Source organism: Sinohyriopsis cumingii, chromosome 13 (genome assembly GCF_028554795.1).
Source record: "Sinohyriopsis cumingii isolate HCF-2022 chromosome 13, ASM2855479v2, whole genome shotgun sequence".
NCBI lineage: Eukaryota > Metazoa > Mollusca > Bivalvia > Unionida > Unionidae > Sinohyriopsis > Sinohyriopsis cumingii.
The window spans coordinates 40,698,740-40,723,722 of NC_142973.1; the positions used below are offsets into that span (position 1 = coordinate 40,698,740).

The window sequence follows — 24,983 nt, forward strand, 5'->3', positions numbered from 1 at the left end:
CCAACATTTATTGTTGGCATCAAAATGTTCTTTTATACAGATGGCGAAGAGGCTTCCAAATATGCTTGTATATAAATTGACTCAAGGCATCAAAATGTGCTTCATTACAAGTGTAACAGAAACAACCAGAAGTGTGAGGTTAAGTTTTAAACAAGGAGTGTACAGTTTTGTAGAGTTCACAGCACATTTTAGCAACATCTCAATTCATTCAGATGACTACAAAGTTGACATCATTTATATGAATGGCTTCTGTCTGTTCATCTTTTGATGGTCCATATACAGTACTGCTCTTTATGCATCATTACATTTTCTTTGAATGGAAAGTAATTATAGTGGCTCCCTAGGAGAACATTTTGTGACAAAGATCTCAATTTTTGATTTCTAAAATCTAAGGTAATCCTCAGTAAAATTCTTACTTTATAAGAAACGTTTGAGATGATAGCTAGTCTTCCTGTGCAAAGCAATTTAATGAAATTTTTGCTGTGTTTTTTCTTCTTCAGACTACAAATTCCTTGGGATTATGAAAAGACAGTTCCCTGAAGTACCCATCCTTGGCCTCACGGCAACAGCAACCAGCAAAGTTCTGGAAGATGTCAAGAAGATTCTGAACATTCCTAACTGCTCTGTCTTCAAGGCTTCATTTAACCGCCCTAATCTCTATTATGAAGTAATTGATTTTCAAATGTTTTAAATACATAAGGAAAATGTTGTTAGAAAGTATCCAGCATTATGACTTTAATCACCAAAACTTAAAGAGATTACAAATGGTTCTTATAACGAGGATAAAGAAAGGTCTACGGAATGACAGTAGGTTTTACCCAGTCATTCATTTTCCATCAGGAATGGCAGTAGTGGTTATGGTGTTTGTAGTTACTAAAGGTTAGATTTAGATTTAACCGTGGATTTCGAAGATTTGGAAAAGGAAAGCAAAGCATTAGTATTGTATTACATAATTAAATTAGTTTTGCACCAAAAAAGACTACATATTTATGTTAATATTTTTTTGTAACTTTGCATATTACATATTCTAGAGCAGCTTGCATTTGTGTGAACAGTGACACCAGTTTTGAACTATCAGGCTCAAATTATTAAGGATGGTTGCGCAGCTTGAAATTATATGATTTTTGTTTCATGGTTTCATCGATATGACATCACTTACTACCTAAGTGTATTATAGTATATGAACTACGGGCAAAATTGGACGTAAAATGACTGCTTGGGACTAGTGCTATGAATTATGGTGGAAATTGTATGTTAAATGACTGATTGGGACTAGTGCTGTGACTTATGGGGGAAATTGGATGTAAAATGACTGCTTGGGACTAGTGCTATGAATTATGGTGGAAATTGTATGTTAAATGACTGATTGGGACTAGTGCTGTGACTTATGGGGGAAATTGGATGTAAAATGACTGGTTGGGACCAGTGCTATGAACTATGGGGGCAGTTGGATGTAAAATGACTGGTTGGGACTAGTGTTATGAACTGTGGGGGAGATCGGATGTAAAATGACTGATTGGGACTAGTGTTATGAACTATGGATGAAATGGGATATAAATTGACAGATTGGGACTCCTATCTTTTGTCAAATAATGAACCCAAAAACTGTTTATCAGATTTCAAAACTGTAATAATATGCCTGTGAAAGAAAGTTGTGAAGTCATTGACAAGTATAAGAGACCTTTGGAAATCTTTAGGGATTTTATGACCTGATGTAGATTGGCTGTGCATTCTTCTTTGTTGCAGAAAACTGATGTCTGTACTGAAAAATTTCATTCACTACCATATGAGTTTTTCTTTGTGTATTTAATATGAGTGATCAACCAATGCAAGTTTTTGATGAATTTTTAAATACTTTTATGGATGGTTATTGACAGAACATTTGTCCCTTTCTATATTATGATCCTTACTTGCGGATTCATCTAAACATAGCACAAGAAAATGTACACCAGTTTTTGTTTTTCATTTATTTTGCATTGCTTAAATTTTAGCTATGTTGAGAAGATTAATTTTTCCAAAATTTAAATGCCCTGATATTTCACAGTCACCCTTAAAGCACTGTCACTCTAATTACTGTATATACTCAAGTCCAACTACAGACTATATAGACCCAGATCTACCATCACATACTGTGCATGGCAGAACAGGGCCTATATTGTTTGTTCCATAACATGCATAGACCCAGATCTGCCAACACATCATGTGATGGCAAATCTTGGTTTGTGCATTTTGTAGTTGAATTTATACATCAGTATATATTGTATGTCTGGATTTTTACAGGCGTGAGAATTGCTAAATGAAAATAGGACATGTGAATAAAATGTTACTAAAATATAATCAGTGCAAGATATAAACATTTTATTTGAGTACATTAGCCAGAAATGAAAAATTCATTTTAAAGCTTTCTGTTTTTGAACTTGTTGAAGGCATTCCCAAATTAACAAATTTGAGCCAATCGAAGGAAATATAAAGTTTGTGAAATATACTTTGAGATCTATTTCCACATTGTTTGCCTAAAAGTGGTTATGTTTTTGAACATATGGATGATTATTACACTGAATATGGCAGCCCTAAAAAAAAATGCTGATCTTTGTGAAAATGTGGTCTACTTTGCAATACACAAATGTGCCAGGTTAATTTTTCATGAAATTCTGATGAAAATTTCTATGAACTACATTATTTACCTTTGGGGGAAAAAGAAAGCTCATTGACAGAACATTCAGTAAGGTACATTTTATTTCAAAGAAACATAGTTTAAAGCAGGGGTCTCAAACATGTGACCCATGGACCGCATTCAGCCTGCCAAGCCGTATCCTATGGCCCGCAAAATGATTGGCGTCACAAGGTGTCATGAGAAAATGCCCTCGTGTAGCCCATTGGGCAGATTCTCATTATGTTTGAAGATACAGAACATGGTACACCACTGCCTCGATAATTCGCACCCTGATAACTCGCGAACCCGCTTATAACGTGGTGTCATGCGTGGATCCCATTTTTGAAACCTGAAAATACCCAAAAAAAATTATCCCTATTTGTTGAACTTGAAGAAAATCGCGATCAAAATTGGTAATGGAAACTTTGATGTATCGCTTGTTTTATCATTGAAAACGGTAGATAGGACCTGGAAATTTTAATCAACACTATGAAATATCAAATTTAAAAATAGCTCATACAAGTTTTTACATTTCTCCTTCAAATACGTTCCCTGATCACATTAATGTTGGGATATAAGCCTGCTACCTCTCGAATCCAGCCCTACTAAAAGATGAAAATTCGTCTTTTTGGTCTATCTCATATAGACCAAAGGGCAATAACTCTTGCCCCTTACCTCCCCTTGCCACCGCCAGGTGTCACTAGTTTTTAAGCTTCGCTTGTAGGGATAACACGCACATTATACCTCCAAACAATCCAAGCTATCTTAGCGTTAAATTGGACCATCGGAAGTTAAATTTGGATTTATTGCGTTGGGCAATCATTCTTCCTCAGGTTGTATACATTATTTTAACAATTTTTTTCAAAATTGAGTGACTTTGTCACCCTTAACGGATTTCGTTTACTGAAGACCATGTTACACACGCTATCGCGGAACTCGTGTTGTCAGTTAAGAGTCAACGCGACACTGACTAATTTCGCTTACTCCGTTAGTAACGGTTGTGATATTGGCGAATTAATAACATGCTGAATTGCTAATTTGTGCTTTGTTTTCTTTTCTTGTGTCGTTTCAGTAGAAATGTCAAACAAATGCATGAAATGCAAAAAGTTCAAAGCAAAAGAAGACAACCATGACTCTTGTATTATATGTACCAAGTGTACATCATCTATACCATGCAGCGTATGTAATACTTGGACAGAGCAAACGTGGGCTGATGTAGTCCAGAAGGCAGCAAAAGGGAGGGATAGACGGAATAAGTCGAAGAAAGATAGCATTGATGTCCTCAGTATACATCCGAAGACAGCCTCCATTGCGAGCCTTGTGGGGGACATTGGGGTCCCCCCTCCACCTAAAGTTCGTCGTTTGCAATCGTCAGCCACAGTAACATCAGCGGCAATGGAGGAAAATAATGTTGACAGGGTACAACAGTCCAACTTTGAACAGATGCGTCGTTTGGTCCAGGAAACGACGATGCAGCTGTTGACATCAGGCCAGATATTACCCTTATTTCCCTCGCTTGCTTCCACAGCTTTTTCTGACTCTTTGGGAGAATGTTCCCCCAATTTTAGGCTGCCCAGTGGGCGTAAGTCCCCCCGCATGTCCGAGCATGGCCTTCGGGCCTGTAAGTCAGGATGCATGGGGTTTTTACCGGATCCATCAGATCCATATCTTTATACAACCTCTACGTCACCGGCCGTCCAACTGTCCCAGCATGGGGACCCTATTGCTAAAACGGTCCGACCAAACATGACTTACGGGGATTTTAGTGATAAATCCGTCCATCAAGCTGTACCGCCAGCAACATACCATTACTATGGCGGAGATTTTAGTGAGAAATCTGTCCATCCAGCCAGGCCATTGGAGCAGCCGGTACCGGTGATAGCGGGACCGTCGCCAACATTCAGACCGACCACAAGCCAGACAAACCAGCCGGCAGGATTGGCCGTCATATGTTCACGGCTTATCCACAAGGGAGAGTTAGTGACAGTGTTAATGATGACGGAATCGCGTCATCTATACCACCTGGTATGCTCTATCCAGAAATGCAAGCTATTACAGAACACGACTCGGCACATAGTGAGGGTGACGAAACTCCTGCAAATCAGGCGTACACAGATCCAACCATGGAACGCACTGAGTTTGGCTTCAAGGCGGCACTGGAAGAAATTTATAGGGTGTTGGCAACTTCAAAATGCCCTCCACCTCCCACTGCCACTCAAGACTACAAAGTTAAGGCGTCTGTAGATCTTGACGGGGAGGAAGAGACGCCGTCCTTCCGGCTCCTTCCCCAGTCGGCAGAAATTAAGGAGATCAGTGATCGTCTATCAGGACGAATAGGTGATCTGGGGAATGCTAAGGTGTACTTTTCAGAAAGCCAAGTACCAGCGACGTTCTCGTGTTGCTGGTACAAAACTCATTCAGATGCCTTCAGTACGGATCTTCCGGCCCTGGACAAAAATATGGCAGCAGTTCACATGTCCGCTCCACTGTTTTACAAAGTGGACAAAAATGTGTTCCATGCCACGTCAAAGCTAGTCCGGAACATAGTCGCTATGTCTTCAATGTTAGACTTGGCTTCATTAGCCATTTTCCGACTCGCAGAAAAATCCGACAGTGACCACGCTTGGGAAACAGTGGCCCGGATTGCTAGAGTTACTAACAGGGCAGCTCACCATTCCATGGCTAATGCGTTGACTGCTTCTGCCAACTTAGACCTGATATGACGTGACGCATGTCTGCGGTCCACATCGCTCAAGCCCCATCATACTCTGGCTTTACGGATGACTCCGTTTGGGTTGCCTTTACTCTTTGGAGGAAAAATTGAAGAAGTTCGGAAGCAGGCAGCTCAGGAACTGCCCCTCCAACTCGCCGCCCAACCCTTGCAGGTGTTTAGGGATGATTAGCGGACCAGGGACAAGGGATCCTTACAATCAAATGTGCAGTATAGATCCCAACCCAATGCCAGGAGACAACAGTCTAATCAAGCTAGGAGGCAACCATACAGAGGCAGTAAGAAACAAAGTTTCTCCGTCTTCAAGCCTCCTAACTCTAAAAATCGACATACCCTCTCCACCACCCGCGGACAGCCTACCTGTGGGCGGCCGCCTCCTGCAATTTCAGGACCACTGGACCACCTTTTTTCCTCAGAACGATTGGGTGATCCAGGTCATTTCGGAGGGACTTCAGATTTCATTTATCCAACCCCCTTCCCTGTCCTCCTCTCCCCTCTTCACGGACGTACCGTCCGATCGGGAGAAGGATACCTTTCTACAACAGGAGATATGGTTGCTCATAGAAAAACGGGCGGTGGAGATTGTGAAAAAACCGCAATCACCGGGGTTTTATTCCAGGCTGTTTCTTATCCAGAAGGCAAATGGCAAGTTGAGGCCGATCATCAACCTGAGTCGCCTCAACCAATACATTTTACCACCGAAATTCAAGATGGAAACGGCGAGATCAATCTGTCTTTCCATCTGGCGGGACAAGTATGCCGTCAGTCTAGATATGACTGACGCTTATTTTCACGTTCCTATCCACCCCGCGTCACGGAAATTTCTCTGATTCGCTTACCTAGACGCGGTTTATCAGTTCCAGGTCCTACCCTTTGGCCTCAACATCAGCCCTTGGGCTTTTACCAAGGTTATGGATTGCGTCGTCAGCCTGTTCAGCTCAACTTCATCTACAGGGATGGCAGTGTACTTGGACGACATCCTCCAGAAACATATGGTAAGTTCTGTTCTGCTCAAAGGCAGAAACGATCTTTTAGCACTTTTAGATCATCTAGGCTTTCTCATGAACTGGAAAAAGTCAGATCTCTGTCCATCCCAGCGTTTTGCCCATCTGGGTATGGAGTTTCTGACCGATCTGAATCTGGTATGGCTTCCTCACGCTCGCGTAATCCGGATCGTCAAACACGTCGAGTCTGTTTCCAACAGGACATGGATTTCAGCGAGAGAATTCTTGCAACTCCTCGGATTATTCAATGCGGCAGCGGACTTGATCCTGCTTGGCCGTCTTTTTGTGCGTCCCTTACAAATGACGTTACTGGCACAATGGCGCCCCTTTCCAAGTCCCCTCAATCAAACAATAATGATCATGCCCGAGATACGATTGTTCCTGCGTCAGTGGCACAACCCCAGTTGGCTGTCCATGGGGATTCCTCTGGAGATGCCCCAAGCGGAGATAATGGTATGTACTGACGCCAGTACCTACGGTTGGGGTGCCCACCTGTTGCCGGACTTCGCTACAGTCAGCGGCACGTGGGAGCCAGGGGAGAGGCCTCTCCACATCAACCTTTTAGAAATGAGGGCTGTCATCAATGCCTTTCATTTCAGGAAGGATCAACTCTCAGGAAAAACTGTACTCATTATGTCAGACAACTCTGTGGTGGTGACTTACCTCCTCAAACAAGGGGGCACCAAATCACCAGACCTGTGCATTCTGATCTGGCAGTGTCAACATTGGTGCAACAACCTCCACATCAACGTACAAATCAGACACATTCCCAGCAGTGTCAATGTCTTGGCCAACACTCTATCAAGGAAAGGTCAAGTCATTCACACGGAATGGTCACTCCATCAATCAGTCTTTCTTCGGATTTGCACACTTTGGGGGCGTCCGATGATCGATCTTTTTGCGACAAGGTGGAATTGCAAGTTGCCCACCTTTGTCTCTCCGGTTCCAGACCCAGAGGCTTGGGCCGTGGATGCTCTGTCAATCAGCTGGGAGGGGTGGTGGGCATTCGCCTACCCTGCCATGGTTTTGGTACCGAAAATAATCCAGAGGTTAAGGGGTCAGAACTGTCGGATGATTCTGATTGCCCCTCTCAGATGGAACAAGTCCTGGGTCACTGATCTACTCGATCTAGCGATAGATCTACCCAGGAAGATTCCAACCTGCCCAAATCTTCTCAAACAATCGCGGTCACAGGTGTTCCACCCCTGCCCGGACCGTCTTCTTCTTCATGCTTGGCTCTTGTCCGGGCAGCCTTGCGAGACAATTTAAACCTTCGATTGTGGAAAGAATCTCAAGAGCAAGAAGGCCCTTCACTCTGAAGGCTTACGAGGGAAAGTGGCGTGTTTTCAGGGACTGGTGCCATATCAATAACATCATCCCTTTGAGTGTCTCAATCCCTCAACTGGCCGACTTTTTTCTCTGGCTTTTCGAGGAGAAACAGTTGGCCCCAATTACTATCAAAGGCTAGTGCTCCATGATATCAGACACATTCCGCCATCATGGTAGATGTGATATTGGGCATAACAAAGATCTATCAGATTTTTTAGCCAATTTTGATTTCAATCGACCAAAATCCCTCACCCTGTTTCCAAAATGGAATCTGTCCTGGGTTATAACATGGCTCAATTCAGACAAATTTGAACCTTTAGCCCACACTTCATTAAAGCTGCTATAGTACAAAACATGTTTCTTGATAGCCTTAGCTTCAGCATGCAGGGTGAGTAAGTTACATGCCCTTTCCAGTGACCCGAACTTTCTTCAGTTCAGATCAGATGGTTTGGTGGTCCTCCTGATGCAACCAGGCTTTGTAGCCAAAAATAGGTTACCACTAATTGGCAATCAAAGAATAGTCATTCACTCGCTTTCTTCCATAGATAAGTCAAGAGCAGCAGCCATGCAAGATCCTGTTCGTGCACTCAAGCACTATTTAAAATGCACAGAGGCATGTCGGGACACACGTAAGTGCCTCTTTCTTCCGGTCAAAGCTGGTAAACGGGATATTACCCCTCAAGCCCTTGCTTCATGGCTGAAGTGGGTTATACGCTCAGCATACTCTGAGGTCTCACAAGATCAGAGTCGCCTCATGAAGATTACGGCTCATGAGATTAGAGCAATCTCGGCGAGCCTGGCATTCGAATGCAATGTTTCGATCCGAGATATAATAGAAGCTGTTGGCTGGCATGCAGAGTCAACCTTCTCCAGTTTTTATCTCAGAGATTTGGCTTCTCAGAGGCAAACCTTGAATCTGGTAGGTCCGGTGTCGGCAGCCCAGATGACCACCAGACCCATTTAAAACAATCAGCACAGCCTGTCAGCTTCGCTGGATTCGCCAGTGAAATTTAGTAGGTAAGAAGATTTCAATAACTATCTTCTTAACCGTATATAAGGGTCACATATCACGTGACCCTAGGCTGTGTTGCTGATGAAATTAGGAGAACGGGTTATCGTTCAAATGGGGAATCCAGCCATCATTCCCTAGAAGGCACCCGGGGTGGAGGTAGGATGCTCAGCATTCCCTCCTCCTATTACTTATTCTCCTAACGTTAATGTGATCGGAGAACGTATTTGAAGGAGAAAGCAAATTTTTAGTAAATTGTGTTTCTCCGAGAATACTTACCCGATTACATTACTTAAAAACCCTCCCAACCACCCCACTATGCGAGCATCCTCGTATAATATATATCGATAATATATATCGCTCAGCTTTAAAAAACTAGTGACACGTGGCGGTGGCAAGGGGAGATAAGGGGCAAGAGTCATTGCCCTTTGGTAGAGATAGACCAAAAAGACGAATTTTCGTCTTATAGTAGGGCTGGATTCGAGAGGTAGCAGGCTTATATCCCAACTTTAATGTGATCGGGTAAGTATTCTTGGAGAAACACAATTTACTAAAAATTTGCTTTTCTTTCCAAACAACATTCCTAGTACACCGCAATTAATGATATGTAAGGAAATTTTGATCAATGAAAATGTCACTTACGCCGCGTGGAGGCAGTACTTTAATAAATAAATACAAATTAAATAAAAAAAATTATCAATTGAAGTTTGTGTTCTAGATCCATCTTTTAATTCCTTTTAAGTGTAATCGTCATAAATGCAATGTGTCCTCTTGTAATTAAACGTAAAATGCATCAATCTACCGTAACAGCTATGTCCGAGAGCATTTCTCTGAGAACCTAATTAAGTGCCGACCATGTTTTGATAACTGACTTGCGGAAGTATCTGTTGTATTGTTGCACTGATTTTAAAGCTAAAGTCGTATGTCGGGTGAACTCACTTCATTTGATCAATCGAACACTCTAATAAACGTTATTGTGTATGTAACAGAAACTACCTTAAATTCACCGACTCTTTCATAACTGTGATAAAAAATAACAAGGCAGCCAAGTGAAAAATGAATACTTCGTAAAATATAGAGCTTGGTTTCACAGATACAGACCATTGTGGGCAAGTGAGTTTCAAAGAATTCTTGAACTGGCATTTAGAGATATCCTCAGGGATGATAAGCAATTTCATTATTACTTCCACTGAAATCATGACATTAACATTGTACTAACTGAACAATAAAAAAATTGAGTTTCGACGTAGACGTGTCATGAAATAAATGTTGCATGTTTTTTAAAAATAAAAGGAATCTTGTTTGGTGGTGTATCAACAGCTAGTCTGGTTCCCAAATTATGGACTACCGATTTGGCAAGATACTATTAAACACCATTACGGGAACCAGACTCCTCAAGAAAACAAAAAGCAGTGATGTAATACGCAGAATTTTCGCGTACACGTGATGGTTCAAACCTGTTGGAACGATTTTTCATATAATGATATTTTGAAGATTTTTTTTTTTATTTAAACAGAATAACGAACAACTTCATTAGAAAAAGCGCATTTTTAAAAATTGTTATCGACGTGATTGTAAAATGAGGATTCAGTCATTAAACAGCCCAGTTCCCTAATGCGGCCCACACCCCTATTGTTTTCTCGATGTCAGAGCGATTTTTTTTTCAATTTTTGGAGGTCCCTCAGTAACTTGTGCCTCGCTTATAGTACGGTCTATGTTTGTGTACCCCGTTGTGCGTGAGTTATCGAGGGAGAGGTGTACCTGGTTATGTGGCAGTCACTGGCAAGTGAAACTAGATCAGCGAGAACGATAATTTAACTTTTAAATTTATAGAGCAAATAGTAGACAATAGTTTTATATTTATTTGGTATTATCCTGTATTTTAAACTGCTGAAATATCACTATGAAAGTGATATGTTTGATGTATTGTTCCATGCCTTGCAACCGAATATTGGATTGTGTCCCTTTATATAAGTGTTATTTAGACTGGCAGGAAATCTGCCAACATGTACTTCTTGTCAGAGTACATTGGCATGGAATGTAAACACCCTTTATTGATTGAAAGTCATTTATCGTTGTGAAACTTAGCTGCTTTAATGTGTTACATTCGTCACTCCACCGCTAGTGAAATACTGGTTGGTATTGTCATGACAGGAGACATTAATGCATCGTTTTGAATATGTTGAACATAAGCAGTGAGTTGATGGATCAATGAAAAACCACAGAAATCAAAACCATGAGCTTCTTTTCATATTGAGAGTAAAACAATATGAAAGTTGAAATTGGCACCAGAAAAAGTTAACCTCGTAAACCTTGCATAGGGCATACTCCTAAATTTAAAAAAGGCTGGAAAGGGTGTTTAAATTATAATTTTCACAGCATTTATTTTCTTATATAAACAGGTTAGAGAAAAATCTGGGGTACAAACAGAAGCCATTGATGAAATACATAAACTTATTCAGACTCAATTTCCCAATCAGTCAGGTAAGTAACATATTTCATAAGTTATTTAAATATATTTTGATGTTCAGTATATTTATTTGTGTGAGTTCGTTGGTATTGACAGTATGTTGCATGCCATAGTTATGCCCCCGCCTCAAGGTAAACATCCAGCAGCAAGTGAAGATTAACTTTGATTCTTGTCTTTGTCTGGAGTATAAATTCACCACTGAAAATGTTTTAATGAAACTAACCAGTTGTCTATCATGAACAGATAGCATGTCACATAACATATATACTCGCTTATAAGTAGAGTAAACTGCAAACAACAAAGAACCTGATCTGCCTTATCATAATGTGCCGGCAGATCAGGGTCTGTTTTGTGTGTTTGTTCTATTGATTACTTCTAACAAACTGCACAGACCCAGATCTGCAGGTGCATTATGGGTCTGTGCAGATTGCAGTTGGACTCGCCTTAAAAGTGAGTATATACAGTACGATAATCATGTCCCCATGACATTTGCTGTCATATCACATGCCGCTAGGTCCAGGTCACAGTATGAATAATGTTTGTGGCCTGTTTCCACATCAAGGCTGACACGTTTTAATCCCAACAGATATTTTGATGGAACTTTACACAGGACCAACCTTATCATAAGGTAGACAAGTACCTAGTGCAGTAGTGAAGATGGTACCATGTAGCCACCATTGAGCTTAGATGCCATAAAATTATATACATACATCCGAAAACAAAGTCATTAGTAGAGACAAGGTCACAAGATAGGCACATCATGTCCATAAATCTGTACCATATACATACATCCGAAAACAAGGTCATTAGTAGGGACAAGGTCACAAGATAGACATATCATGTCCATAAATCTATACCATAAACATAATCCGAAAACAAAGTCATTAGTAGGGACAAGGTCACAAGATAGACATATCATGTCCATAAATCTATACCATATACATACATTCGAAAACAAGGTCATTAGTAGGGACAAGGTCACAAGATAGACATATCATGTCCATAAATCTATACCATAAACATAATCCGAAAACAAAGTCATTAGTAGGGACAAGGTCACAAGATAGACATATCATGTCCATAAATCTATACCATATACATACATTCGAAAACAAGGTCATTAGTAGGGACAAGGTCACAAGATAGACATATCATGTCCATAAATCTATACCATATACATACATCCGAAAACAAAGTCATTAGTAGGGACAAGGTCACAAGATAGACATATCATGTCCATAAATCTATACCATATACATACATCCGAAAACAAGGTCATTAGTAGGGACAAGGTCACAAGAAAGGCATATCATGCCCATAAATCTATACCATATACATACATCTGAAAACAAAGTCATTAGTAGGGACAAGGTCACAAGATAGACATATCATGTCCATAAATCTATACCATATACATACATCCGAAAACAAGGTCATTAGCAGGGACAAGGTTACAAGATAATGCATATCATGTCCATAAATCTATACCAATATAAGTTTTTCATTTGGTCCATATAGATTGAATTAAGTTGTTTGTGTGATATTGACTCAGCAAGCCTAAAATCTAGATCCTGGTGCATTTAATTTTGTGGTCCCTATATATTAACAAACCTTGTAATAAAAAATAAATGCAGCTTGGATTACATCTATGTACTTTGTTGTAAAGATCATCTATCAAATGATTTGTATGAACTTGAGATCGATTATTATGTGAAGCAGCTGTATTTTAATAAATTATACATGCTGTCATTTGTTTTCAAGGGATAGTGTATTGCTTTTCAAAAAAGGAAGCTGATGATGTGACAACAGAGCTGAAGAGGCGGGGAATCAAGGCAGGCTGTTATCATGCTGATCTAATGGCAGTGGAAAGGAGCAGAGTTCATCAGGCCTGGCTTGCAGATAAAATTCATGTATGTTTTCAACATAGTTATCTCCCATATTTTTCATCTATCATGAAAAGGATCATCAAGTACAAGAGGCAAATAGAATAAAAAGAGGTGGATGTTTCTGAAAGTTGATGCTTTTACATAATTTCAAGTAAACAACTTGGAGCGTGATTTACTGGTCAATTATGCATGGAAAGATCAGGGTCTATGCATTCACAGCTGTGTGCACATTACACAGAGCTAAATTTGGTATTTTTCATAGAAATTTCTAAATCCGCCAAGGTTGTTCACAAAAATTCTTTTGAATAGGAATTCTGTACACTTTTGATTACAAGTATCTTGTATATAAATACCCACATTTGTCTTTCTTTCGTTGTGTAACACTTGCCAAACAAGAGGGTGCAAGTTTAAAACTTATATTGGCATCACAAAAAAAATTCAAACTTTTTTTTGGTGTTTTTATGCTTCATCTTTCTTTTAAACTCACTCATCACAGTTTTTCATTTTTACTTTTTTTTATTCCCATCCTAGAATGGGAAATTAATCTACTATTAACATAGCTATTGAAGTCCTAATTGGACTTCCCATGGATCCAGCAGAACCATTATTTTAGGTATATTTGACTTAGGCCCCCACCCCAAGGAGGGGTATATAGTTATCCTTGTGTCTGTCTGTCCATCCATCCTTCATTCTGCCAGTCCATCCTTCTATCTGGTACTTGTTAGTGCCACTAGTCCTGCAGTTGTTGATGGATTACCATGAAACTTGGTAAATATTATGGTCACCACCTGAAGATATGCTTATCAACAAATCACTTTGTTCTCACAGCTTAGCCTTTTTGTTGTGTAACAGTTTATGACACAATCTCATTAGAACAACTAGTTCCCCAGTTTCAATTGATTATCATTAAATGGGGTAAATTTTATAGTCATCACTTGAAGACGTAAGAAATCACTTAGCTTTTCTGCAGTTTTTGTTTTTAGTTATTGGCCATTTTTTCTTGGAACTTAATATAGTGTATGACAAAATCTTGTTAGTGCAGTTAATCAAGCAGTCTTTGATGGATTACAATGAAACTTGGTGAATGTTATGTTCATTTCCTGAAAATGTCAACAGATCTCTTTGCTTATACAGTCTTTATTAATGTTAATGCCCCTTTTTGTTTGGTATCTTAATGTGTTTTGTGACAGTCTTGTTAGTGTAACTAGTCTTGCAGTAATAGATTGATTACTATGAATCTAAGTAAATATTAGTCACCAGCTTAAGATGTGCATGGTGACAAGTCATTTTGCCCATGGAATATTTGTTTAATTTATTACCCTTTTTGTATTGAAGTTTAATGCAGATGTATGACACAATCTTGTTAGCACAATGTGTCGCCATTTTTGATGGATTGCAATGAACCCAGGTAAAAATATGTTTATCATGTGAAGACATGCATATCAATAAATCACTTTGCTTCTACAATTTTTATTAGCATTATTGCCCTTTTTATCTTGTAGCTTAACAATCCTGATAGCTCACTGTTTGCAGTGTATGCTGTAACTTAATTACAAGTTTTTCAGTGAATATCCATAACAGGTCTGAGGCATCAATTAAGTTTGCTGCAGGGATGATTAACAGGATGCATTTTGAAGTGCATGTTGTTATTCATATCGCCAGTAAATTTAATAGATGTGTCAGACCTGTCATGGATATTCACTGAAAATGAAGATTTTTTTAACTGTGCATTTGAAAGTTTTAATGATATGATATTAAAGTGTATATGATTTTGCAGAAGCTCTTAAATTTACAGAATGCTGCTAATAATGCAGGTATGAGGAATATTATTATCAAAAAAAACCCCAAAGCAATGGCTATAATTCAAAACAAAATGCATCCATTGTGAAAAAAGCTATGGTTTAATATATCATATGATAATGAAAAAAGGATGGCTGTTTGAATTCTGAAATGTATTAGTTTTTATGACCACAATCATATCTTCAGGGTATCTTAATGAGAAGAAATTTGTACACAAAAGTAACTTCTGTAAGAAAGAGTAACATTACAAAAAGAAAGTGCAGATGCAGTTAGTAGATGCATTAGAAAAGCATTTTGAAATCTACTCAAAGATGGAGTTTTGGTAATATTACTAGTGAAGTTGGTTCCATCATTTTTGATGTTTTTAATGTTGTATTTGGAAACATTGTTACATCATTATGTTTGAAGCTTTTTTTCCCCAAAAGATTGGTGTACTGCAGTCATTATTCCAGCACACAAAAAGGTGATAAAGACATTTCTGAATATTTATAAAAGTATTAATTTACAGTCTATTTCAGTAGGTTGTTGCATCAATTTTAATTAGTAGGATAATTGGATCATCTGAAGAAAAAAAAAACAAGTTAGTAGGTTTCAAGAAAGACTATAGTATTATAGATAATATATTTATTTTGCACACACTTTATTTTGAAATATCTCAGGAAATGCAATTGCAAATTTTGTTGTCCATTTGTAGATTTTGGTATGTTCAAACTTTTTGTTTTTGTTGCACTAATTGTTGATGAAAATACAATTAAATGCAGCTTTTGCTGAACAAATCTAAATCACTTTGTGATGAATGAGGTTTTAAAGATAATCAAGATGATCCTTCAATCCACCACTTCAAAAATCAAACATTTTATGACCTAACAGTGACGAAACTTTTTATATGTCGCTCAGACATATTAGTTTTAAAAAAATTTGTATGACATCTACAACGTACATTATGTACTAGAATTTTTACGATTGTTAGGACGTAGGAAAATTTTACAACTTGTTTTGATTTGACCCAATTGCACAGTTGGCTAACACATTATTGGCATTTTTTATTGTCCATTAGTACAACTAGACTAAATTTGAATAAGTACAGGCTGGCGTTCTTGGGAGTGCATGACATTCATGGCTGGCTTGCCGAGTTCCTTGCCCTCTTGCCTCTTTCGGACATCGTATAACGGTGGAGATGTGGAACAATTTCCACCTGCCTAAAGCTAGGTGTCTCGATGTGACGTCATCATTGCGACCAATCACAATGGGCGTTACATACTGCTTGGGTCAACACCTAGTACAGTCAAAAACGGCCTGAAATCAACTCTTTGTTAACATGAGTGTGTGTTGGGCCCATTCCCACTCATAAAAGCCCTTCATTCAGGTCATTAGAGACATATAGTCCTATGACCTGATGGCTAAATTAGCAGTGCTCCTTGAACACATAAATGCCTGGGGCATGTGGCACTAATTCCTTCCCCCAGGAACATTTAGCATCCTGCTGTGCAGGAATAAACCCATCGCATATGCCCTTTTGGGCGCACACGACGTAAATCCAAGTAATCAATCAATCAATCTAGATAAAACATTTTGTAGTTTTTTGAAAAGGAGGTCATCTAAAGAAGTCGGATAAATTGTCAGCTACCTTTAAATATCTTGGTATTGTTTTTTCATCACATGTGTTTTGTACAAATATCATGCAGTTTTTTCCAAACAAGTATGAATGGTATTGTTTTCTCATCACATATGTTTTGTACAAATATCAGAAAGTCTTTTCCAAATAATCATTAATGGTATTGTTTCCTCATCACATGTGTTTTGTATGAATGTCAGAATGTCTTTTCTAAACAAGAATTAATGGTAATGTTTTCTCGTTACATGTGTTTTGTACAAATGTTAGAAAGTCTTTTCCAAATAAGCATGAATAGTATTGTTTTCTCGTCACATGGTGTTTGGTATGAATGTTAGAATGTCTTTTCTGAACAAGTTTTAATGATATTGTTTTCTCATCATGGTGTTTGGTACAAATGTCCAAAAGTCTTTTCCAAACAAGCATTAATTGTATTGTTTTCTCTTCACATGGTGTTTGGTACAAATGTCAGAATGTCTTTTCCAAACAAGCATTAATGTTATTGTTTTCAGTCAAGAGCAGATTGTTTAAGTTTGGAAAACTGTTAGCACACACACTCTTTAAAGTGTTTGACACAAACATGCTGCTTATTTTATCATTTGGGCTGAAATTGTGGGTTTTAGTTATGCAGTTTTGAGAAGAATCATGCAGTTGACTTTTTCAGCGATAGCAATTTGAATTGGAGGAATGTTTCTTCAAATCTGTACATAGTTGTAGCATAGACTTTTGCTGAAGATATTTGCAAGTTTAATTTCTAAATTTAAACAAATTGTGACAGTGAATTTTCTCCAATATGTTATATACTTTGCAGGTGGTGGTTGCCACAGTTGCATTTGGTATGGGTATAGACAAGCCAGATGTGAGATTTGTGATCCACAACAGCCTCAGCAAGTCCATGGAGAATCTTTACCAAGAGAGTGGGAGAGCAGGTTAGCAAAGTCTCACTATAATGAACCTCTTTATCAAAAACACCTTCAAATACTGAATGCCCACATTGGATGCCAGAGAATTTGTATATGTTGTTATGCCTTATTATAACGAACAATTCACATGGACCCACAATTGTATCAAGGAACTGCTGTATACCATGATGCAGTGTATTATGGTACTGTCTGAAATATTTCATACATTTAAATTTTGTACACAAACAATTATGAAAGTTAATTTTGTAAAATTTCTATTTTTTGTGCAGATATTTCTATATTCTTTTAAAGTGTTTGCAGTTTTTCTAAGGTAAGAATAACTAAAAATTTATGATTAACAGTTCAAAATATATAAAACAATACAGCTGATAGTTATTATGCCCTTTGCATAAAGGAATGATAGGGCTATATTATACTAATCATGTCATCTGTTCATCTACTGTTAATCCTTCCATGATTGACACACCTGATGATCTGGAGAAAGCTTAAATTCAGCAGAAGGTGATCTGTTCATTACTCCACAAGCCGGTGGTGAAGAGAGCTCACATACTTAACTCTCTTAGTTTTACTCCAGGTTAGTCAGAAGCTCAGACCAGTTATAGACTTTGGTCATCTCAACAGTTACAGAGCAGTATTGAGGTTCAGAAATTGAGACGGCATGTTCCTTAGAAAGGTTTGAATTTATGGTCCATTTAGACCTAACCAATTTGCATTTTCACATCCATATAGAACCAGTATCAAGAAAGTTCCTTTGGTTAAGGGTCCAATGAATGACACACCAATATCTTGCACTTCCATTTGGTCTTAACATCATCTCATAGTCCTCATGTTGGTCATCAAGTAACTTGGGTGATTATGATAGCCCCCCGCCCCCCAATCCATTAGGTGGGACAAGTTTAGATAAGGTATATTATGCAGGTGCTCATTGTAATGGCTGGCATGATGTGGAGAAGGGGCCAGACTCTTCACACCAAGTGGTTAGTCAAACTACTCACTTTTGACTGGAATAATCTAAAATCTTTCACTAGTTTTCTAAATGGAATCTGTCCAGGGTTTTAATAAGGCTCAACTCAGTTAAGTCCTTTAGCCAGGACCTCACCCACCAAAGCTGCTGTCGTACAAACATGTTTTCTGACCCAAGCTTTGGCATGCAGAGTGAGCAAGTTGCATGCCCTTTCAGTGGACCTGAACTAAGCTCCAGTTCAGATCTGTTAGTTCCATGGACCTGATAATACAATCAGACTTTGTAGCCAAGAATAGGTTGTTGTCTGTCTGTGGGCAATCAAAGGGTGGTCATCTGCTTCCTCCCTTTGATCAGTACATTGAGGAAAGTGGCAATGCAAGATCCAGTATGTGCCAGGAAAGATGATTCAACCTCTCAAGCCTTAGTATTTTGCTTTGAGTGGGTGATACGCTTGGCATACTCTGAGATCTCAAATGATCATAAACACTTAATAAGTATCTCTGCTAAGGAGATCAGAGTGATCTCTGCAAGTCTCACACTTGAATGTAACATTTCTGAGACATAATAGAAGCTGTTAGCTGACATGTGCAGTCAACCTTGTCAGGCTCTTATATGCATGATAATCGTTCACAGAGACAAGAATTGAATCCATTGGGTCTGCTGTCTGCAGCCCAGATCACTACTCGACCTTTTTGACATCAGCACATCCTCCACGTAGGTGTGAGTTCATCTCTTTCACTGGATTTGCAAGGTAAGGAAAAGTCATATTCCCTTTTCTGGATACTTGTTATGGGTTACAAGACAGTTGTGCTGCCATCAGTTTTAGAGAGTGGTTTATCATTGATGTGGGGAATCCAGTCATTGTTCTCTCAAAAAGTGACTGTGGGAAAAGTAGGATGTTCATCCATTTGCTCCATCTATTACCTATTATTCTAACATTAATATGATTGGTGAATGTATTCAGCAGAGGAAGTAAATTTGTTAGTAAATTATGATATTCCAAAGAATATTTCCCCAATCATATTACTTTTGTATCTTTCCCAATCACATTAATGTTGAACCTTCCCAGTCATCCCCACAAATGTGAGTATAATTTTTGATGTATCACTCAGCTTTTCATTAGTGAACGTCCAACTAATGGCTAGCTACCTAGCAGTGGAAAGGGGATGTAATGATTAAGGGTTCTTACCCTTTGTGTATATGTTATAAAGATGGGAAATATAGCATTTTCATCTTTCAGGGCTTGTTGGATTAGGGAGGTAGAAGAGTTTATTTCCTGATGTGATATTTTATGAACATGTGCAAGGCTGCATATCTTGAGCTGAGACGAATCAGCTCAATTCGCAAATATCTTTCAGTTGATGCCACTAAAACACATGTGTGTTCATTAGTACTTTCAAGACTGGACTATTGTAACTCAATTCTGTCTGGTTCATCTCAATATCTACTCCACAAACTTCAAAAAGTTCAAAACACAGCTGCTCGGATAATACTTAGAGTACCATGATCAGAGCACACCTCCCCGCTGCTCTGTACCCTACACTGGCTATCCATTTGATCCAGAATCAAACACAAAATTTGTTCTCTGTGCTACGTTTCACTGTCGGACTCTAGTCCAACATACCTATCCAACCTCACCAATGTGTACTTACGCTCCACTTCTGACAACCGTATACTCATTATTCCCACTATGAAAACAAAGTCATATGGACAGTGTTCTATTGCATACCAGGGCCCAGCAACATGGAATGAATTGCCCATTGAACTTAGACACAAAGACACAATGATCACATTCAAGAGGGCTCTCAAAACTCACTTATTTCGACTACAAGAACAAACTTAAAGACCTAATAATGTTTCCTACCTTAAATATTCTCAGCATGTTTTTTTAAAAAATGTTTTCTAATTTCATGGTGTTTGTTTTTGTAATCATATCATTATATGTTTTTTATCTTATAGGTGTTGTGTAATGTTGTAAAGCGCTTAGAGCTTCTAAAGATAAGGCGCTATACAAAGTCCTCATTATTATTATTATTATTGGGTAAGTATTCTCTGAGAAACAAACTTTATTTTACCATAAAAATCAGTGATAAGGATTATAATGTAAGAAGTTTTCACATCAAGACTGATTTCGTTATGATCTTTTACAACATTTTAGGCAGAGATGACAAGAAGTCGCACTGCATCCTGTTTTATCGGCTGCAGGATGTGTTTAAGCAGAGCGCCATGGTCTTCACAGAACAGACAGGACTGGAGAATCTATATGGAATAGTGGCCTATTGTATTGATGCCAACCGGTATTTTTAAAAGTTCACATGTTTTTGTTGATGTATTGGCTTTTTAACTATGTCTAGAGGTTCTGGAAATAGAAAGGCTTACAATATCAGCATAAATAGCTCAATATACAACACAATAATGTCACATAATTCATGTTGAATTGTAGAAAACCTTATTACTTTTTATTTTATGAATGATTTTTAGCTCTACTGGTCATATAGCTTATGGCATGGCCTGTGGTTGATTGTCCAACATCTTTTAGCTGAAGTTTATTATCGCTGCCTCTCCTAAACTACTTGGAGGATTGCCATGAAACTTTACATACACACATTCATCCCAAGGTCTAGTTGGTCCGAAATGGAGGATTGCCATGAAACTTTACATACACACATTCATCCCACGGTCTAGTTGGTCCGAAATGGAGGATTGCCATGAAACTTTTCATGCATACATTCATCCCACGGTCTAGTTGGTCCTAAATGGAGGATTGCCATGAAACTTTTCATGCATACATTCATCCCACGGTCTAGTTGGTCCTAAATGGAGGATTGCCATGAAACTTTACATACACACATTCATCCCAAGGTCTAGTTGGTCCTAAATGGAGGATTGCTCCTAAATGGAGGATTGCCATGAAACTTTACATACACACATTCATCCCAAGGTCTGTTTGGTCCTATATGGAGGATTGCTCCTAAATGGAGGATTGCCATGAAACTTTACATACACACATTCATCCCAAGGTCTAGTTGGTCCTAAATGGAGGATTGCCATGAAACTTTACGTACATACATTCATCCCAAGGTCTAGTTGGTCCTAAATGGAGGATTGCTCCTAAATGGAGGATTGCTATGAAACTTTACATACACACATTCATCCCAAGGTCTGTTTGGTTCTAAATGGAGGATTGCTCCTAAATGGAGGATTGCTATGAAACTTTACATACACACATTCATCCCAAGGTCTAGTTGGTCCTAAATGGAGGATTGCCATGAAACTTTACATACACACATTCATCCCAAGGTCTAGTTGGTCCTAAATGGAGGATTGCCATGAAACTTTACATACACACATTCATCCCAAGGTCTAGTTGGTGCTAAATGGAGGATTGCCATGAAACTTTACATACACACATTCATCCCAAGGTCTGTTTGGTTCTAAATGGAGGATTGCCATAAAACTTTACATACACACATTCATCCCAAGGTCTGTTTGGTTCTATATGGAGGATTGCTCCTAAATGGAGGATTGCCATGAAACTTTACATACACACATTCATCCCAAGGTCTAGTTGGTCCTAAATGGAGGATTGCCATGAAACTTTACATACACACATTCATCCCAAGGTCTGTTTGGTCCTATATGGAGGATTGCTCCTAAATGGAGGATTGCCATGAAACTTTACATACACACATTCATCCCAAGGTCTGTTTGGTCCTATATGGAGGATTGCTTCTAAATGGAGGATTGCCATGAAACTTTACATACACACATTCATCCCAAGGTCTAGTTGGTCCTAAATGGAGGATTGCCATGAAACTTTACATACACACATTCATCCCAAGGTCTAGTTGGTCCTAAATGGAGGATTGCCATGAAACTTTACATACACACATTCATCCCAAGGTCTGTTTGGTCCTATATGGAGGATTGCTCCTAAATGGAGGATTGCCTCGAAACTTTACATACACACATTCATCCCAAGGTCTGTTTGGTCCTATATGGAGGATTGCTTCTAAATGGAGGATTGCCATGAAACTTTACATACACACATTCATCCCAAGGTCTGTTTGGTTCTAAATGGAGGATTGCTCCTAAATGGAGGATTGCCATGAAACTTTACATACACACATTCATCCCAAGGTCTAGTTGGTCCTAAATGGAGGATTGCCATAAAACTTTACATACACACATTCATCCCAAGGCCTGTTTGGTTCTATATGGAGGATTGCTCCTAAATGGAGGATTGCCATGAAACTTTACATACACACATTCATCCCAAGGTCTAGTTGGTCCTAAATGGAGGATTGCCATAAAACTTTACATACACACATTCATCCCAAGGTCTGTTTGGTTCTATATGGAGGATTGCTCCTAAATGGAGGATTGCCATGAAACTTTACATACACACATTCATCCCAAGGTCTGTTTGGTTCTAAATGGAGGATTGCTCCTAAATGGAGGATTGCCATGAAACTTTACATACACACATTCATCCCAAGGTCTAGTTGGTCCTAAATGGAGGATTGCCATAAAACTTTACATACACACATTCATCCCAAGGTCTGTTTGGTTCTATATGGAGGATTGCTCCTAAATGGAGGATTGCCATGAAACTTTACATACACACATTCATCCCAAGGTCTAGTTGGTCCTAAATGGAGGATTGCCATGAAACTTTACATACACACATTCATCCCAAGGTCTGTTTGGTCCTATATGGAGGATTGCTCCTAAATGGAGGATTGCCATGAAACTTTACATACACACATTCATCCCAAGGTCTGTTTGGTCCTATATGGAGGATTGCTTCTAAATGGAGGATTGCCATGAAACTTTACATACACACATTCATCCCAAGGTCTAGTTGGTCCTAAATGGAGGATTGCCATGAAACTTTACATACACACATTCATCCCAAGGTCTAGTTGGTCCTAAATGGAGGATTGCCATGAAACTTTACATACACACATTCATCCCAAGGTCTGTTTGGTCCTATATGGAGGATTGCTCCTAAATGGAGGATTGCCATGAAACTTTACATACACACATTCATCCCAAGGTCTGTTTGGTCCTATATGGAGGATTGCTTCTAAATGGAGGATTGCCATGAAACTTTACATACACACATTCATCCCAAGGTCTAGTTGGTCCTAAATGGAGGATTGCCATGAAACTTTACATACACACATTCATCCCAAGGTCTAGTTGGTCCTAAATGGAGGATTGCCATGAAACTTGACATACACACCTTCATCCCAAGGTCTAGTTGGTCCTAAATGGAGGATTGCCATGAAACTTTACATACACACATTCATCCCAAGGTCTAGTTGGTCCTAAATGGAGGATTGCCATGAAACTTTACATACACACATTCATCCCAAGGTCTAGTTGGTCCTAAATGGAGGATTGCCATGAAACTTTACATACACACATTCATCCCAAGGTCTGTTTGGTCCTATATGGAGGATTGCTCCTGAATGGAGGATTGCCATGAAACTTTACATACACACATTCATCCCAAGGTCTAGTTGGTCCTAAATGGAGGATTGTCATGAAACTTTACATACACACATTCATCCCAAGGTCCAGTTGGTCCTAAATGGAGGATTGCCATGAAACTTTACATACACACATTCATCCCAAGGTCTGTTTGGTTCTAAATGGAGGATTGCTCCTAAATGGAGGATTGCCATGAAACTTTACATACACACATTCATCCCAAGGTCTAGTTGGTCCTAAATGGAGGATTGCCATGAAACTTTACATACACACATTCATCCCAAGGTCTAGTTGATCCTAAATGGAGGATTGCCATGAAACCTTACATACACACCTTCATCCCAAGGTCTAGTTGGTCCTAAATGGAGGATTGCCATGAAAGTTTACATACACACATTCATCCCAAGGTGTAGTTGGTCCTAAATGGAGGATTGCCATGAAACTTTACATACACACATTCATCCCAAGGTCTGTTTGGTTCTAAATGGAGGATTGCTCCTAAATGGAGGATTGCCATGAAACTTTACATACACACATTCATCCCAAGGTCTAGTTGGTCCTAAATGGAGGATTGCCATGAAACTTTACATACACACATTCATCCCAAGGTCTAGTTGGTCCTAAATGGAGGATTGCCATGAAACTTTACATACACACATTCATCCCAAGGTCTAGTTGGTCCTAAATGGAGGATTGCCATGAAACTTTACATGCACACATTCATCCCAAGGTCTAGTTGGTCCTAAATGGAGGATTGCCATGAAACTTTACATACACACATTCATCCCAAGGTCTGTTTGGTCCTATATGGAGGATTGCTCCTAAATGGAGGATTGCCATGAAACTTTACATACACACATTCATCCCAAGGTCTAGTTGGTCCTAAATGGAGGATTGCCATGAAACTTTACATACACACATTCATCCCAAGGTCTAGTTGGTCCTAAATGGAGCATTGCCATGAAACTTTACATACACACATTCATCCCAAGTTCTGTTTGGTTCTAAATGGAGGATTGCTCCTAAATGGAGGATTGCCATGAAACTTTACATACATTCATCCCAAGGTCTAGTTGGTCCTAAATGGAGGATTGCCATGAAAC

The 24,983-nt window shown here is 39.0% G+C and overlaps 1 protein-coding gene across 1 annotated transcript in view; it reads left to right on the forward strand.

Annotated features, from left to right (window-relative positions):
• The window catches only part of LOC149785271 (ATP-dependent DNA helicase Q1-like), a 57,028-nt gene that overhangs the window by 14,136 nt on the left and 17,909 nt on the right, over positions 1 to 24,983 (forward strand). The window contains exons 5-9 of the mRNA XM_089979138.1: positions 501 to 667; positions 11,129 to 11,210; positions 12,958 to 13,106; positions 17,306 to 17,423; positions 20,540 to 20,678. Coding sequence (XP_089835264.1) covers positions 501 to 667; positions 11,129 to 11,210; positions 12,958 to 13,106; positions 17,306 to 17,423; positions 20,540 to 20,678 — 655 coding nt within the window. The remainder of the gene's footprint in view (positions 1 to 500; positions 668 to 11,128; positions 11,211 to 12,957; positions 13,107 to 17,305; positions 17,424 to 20,539; positions 20,679 to 24,983) is intronic.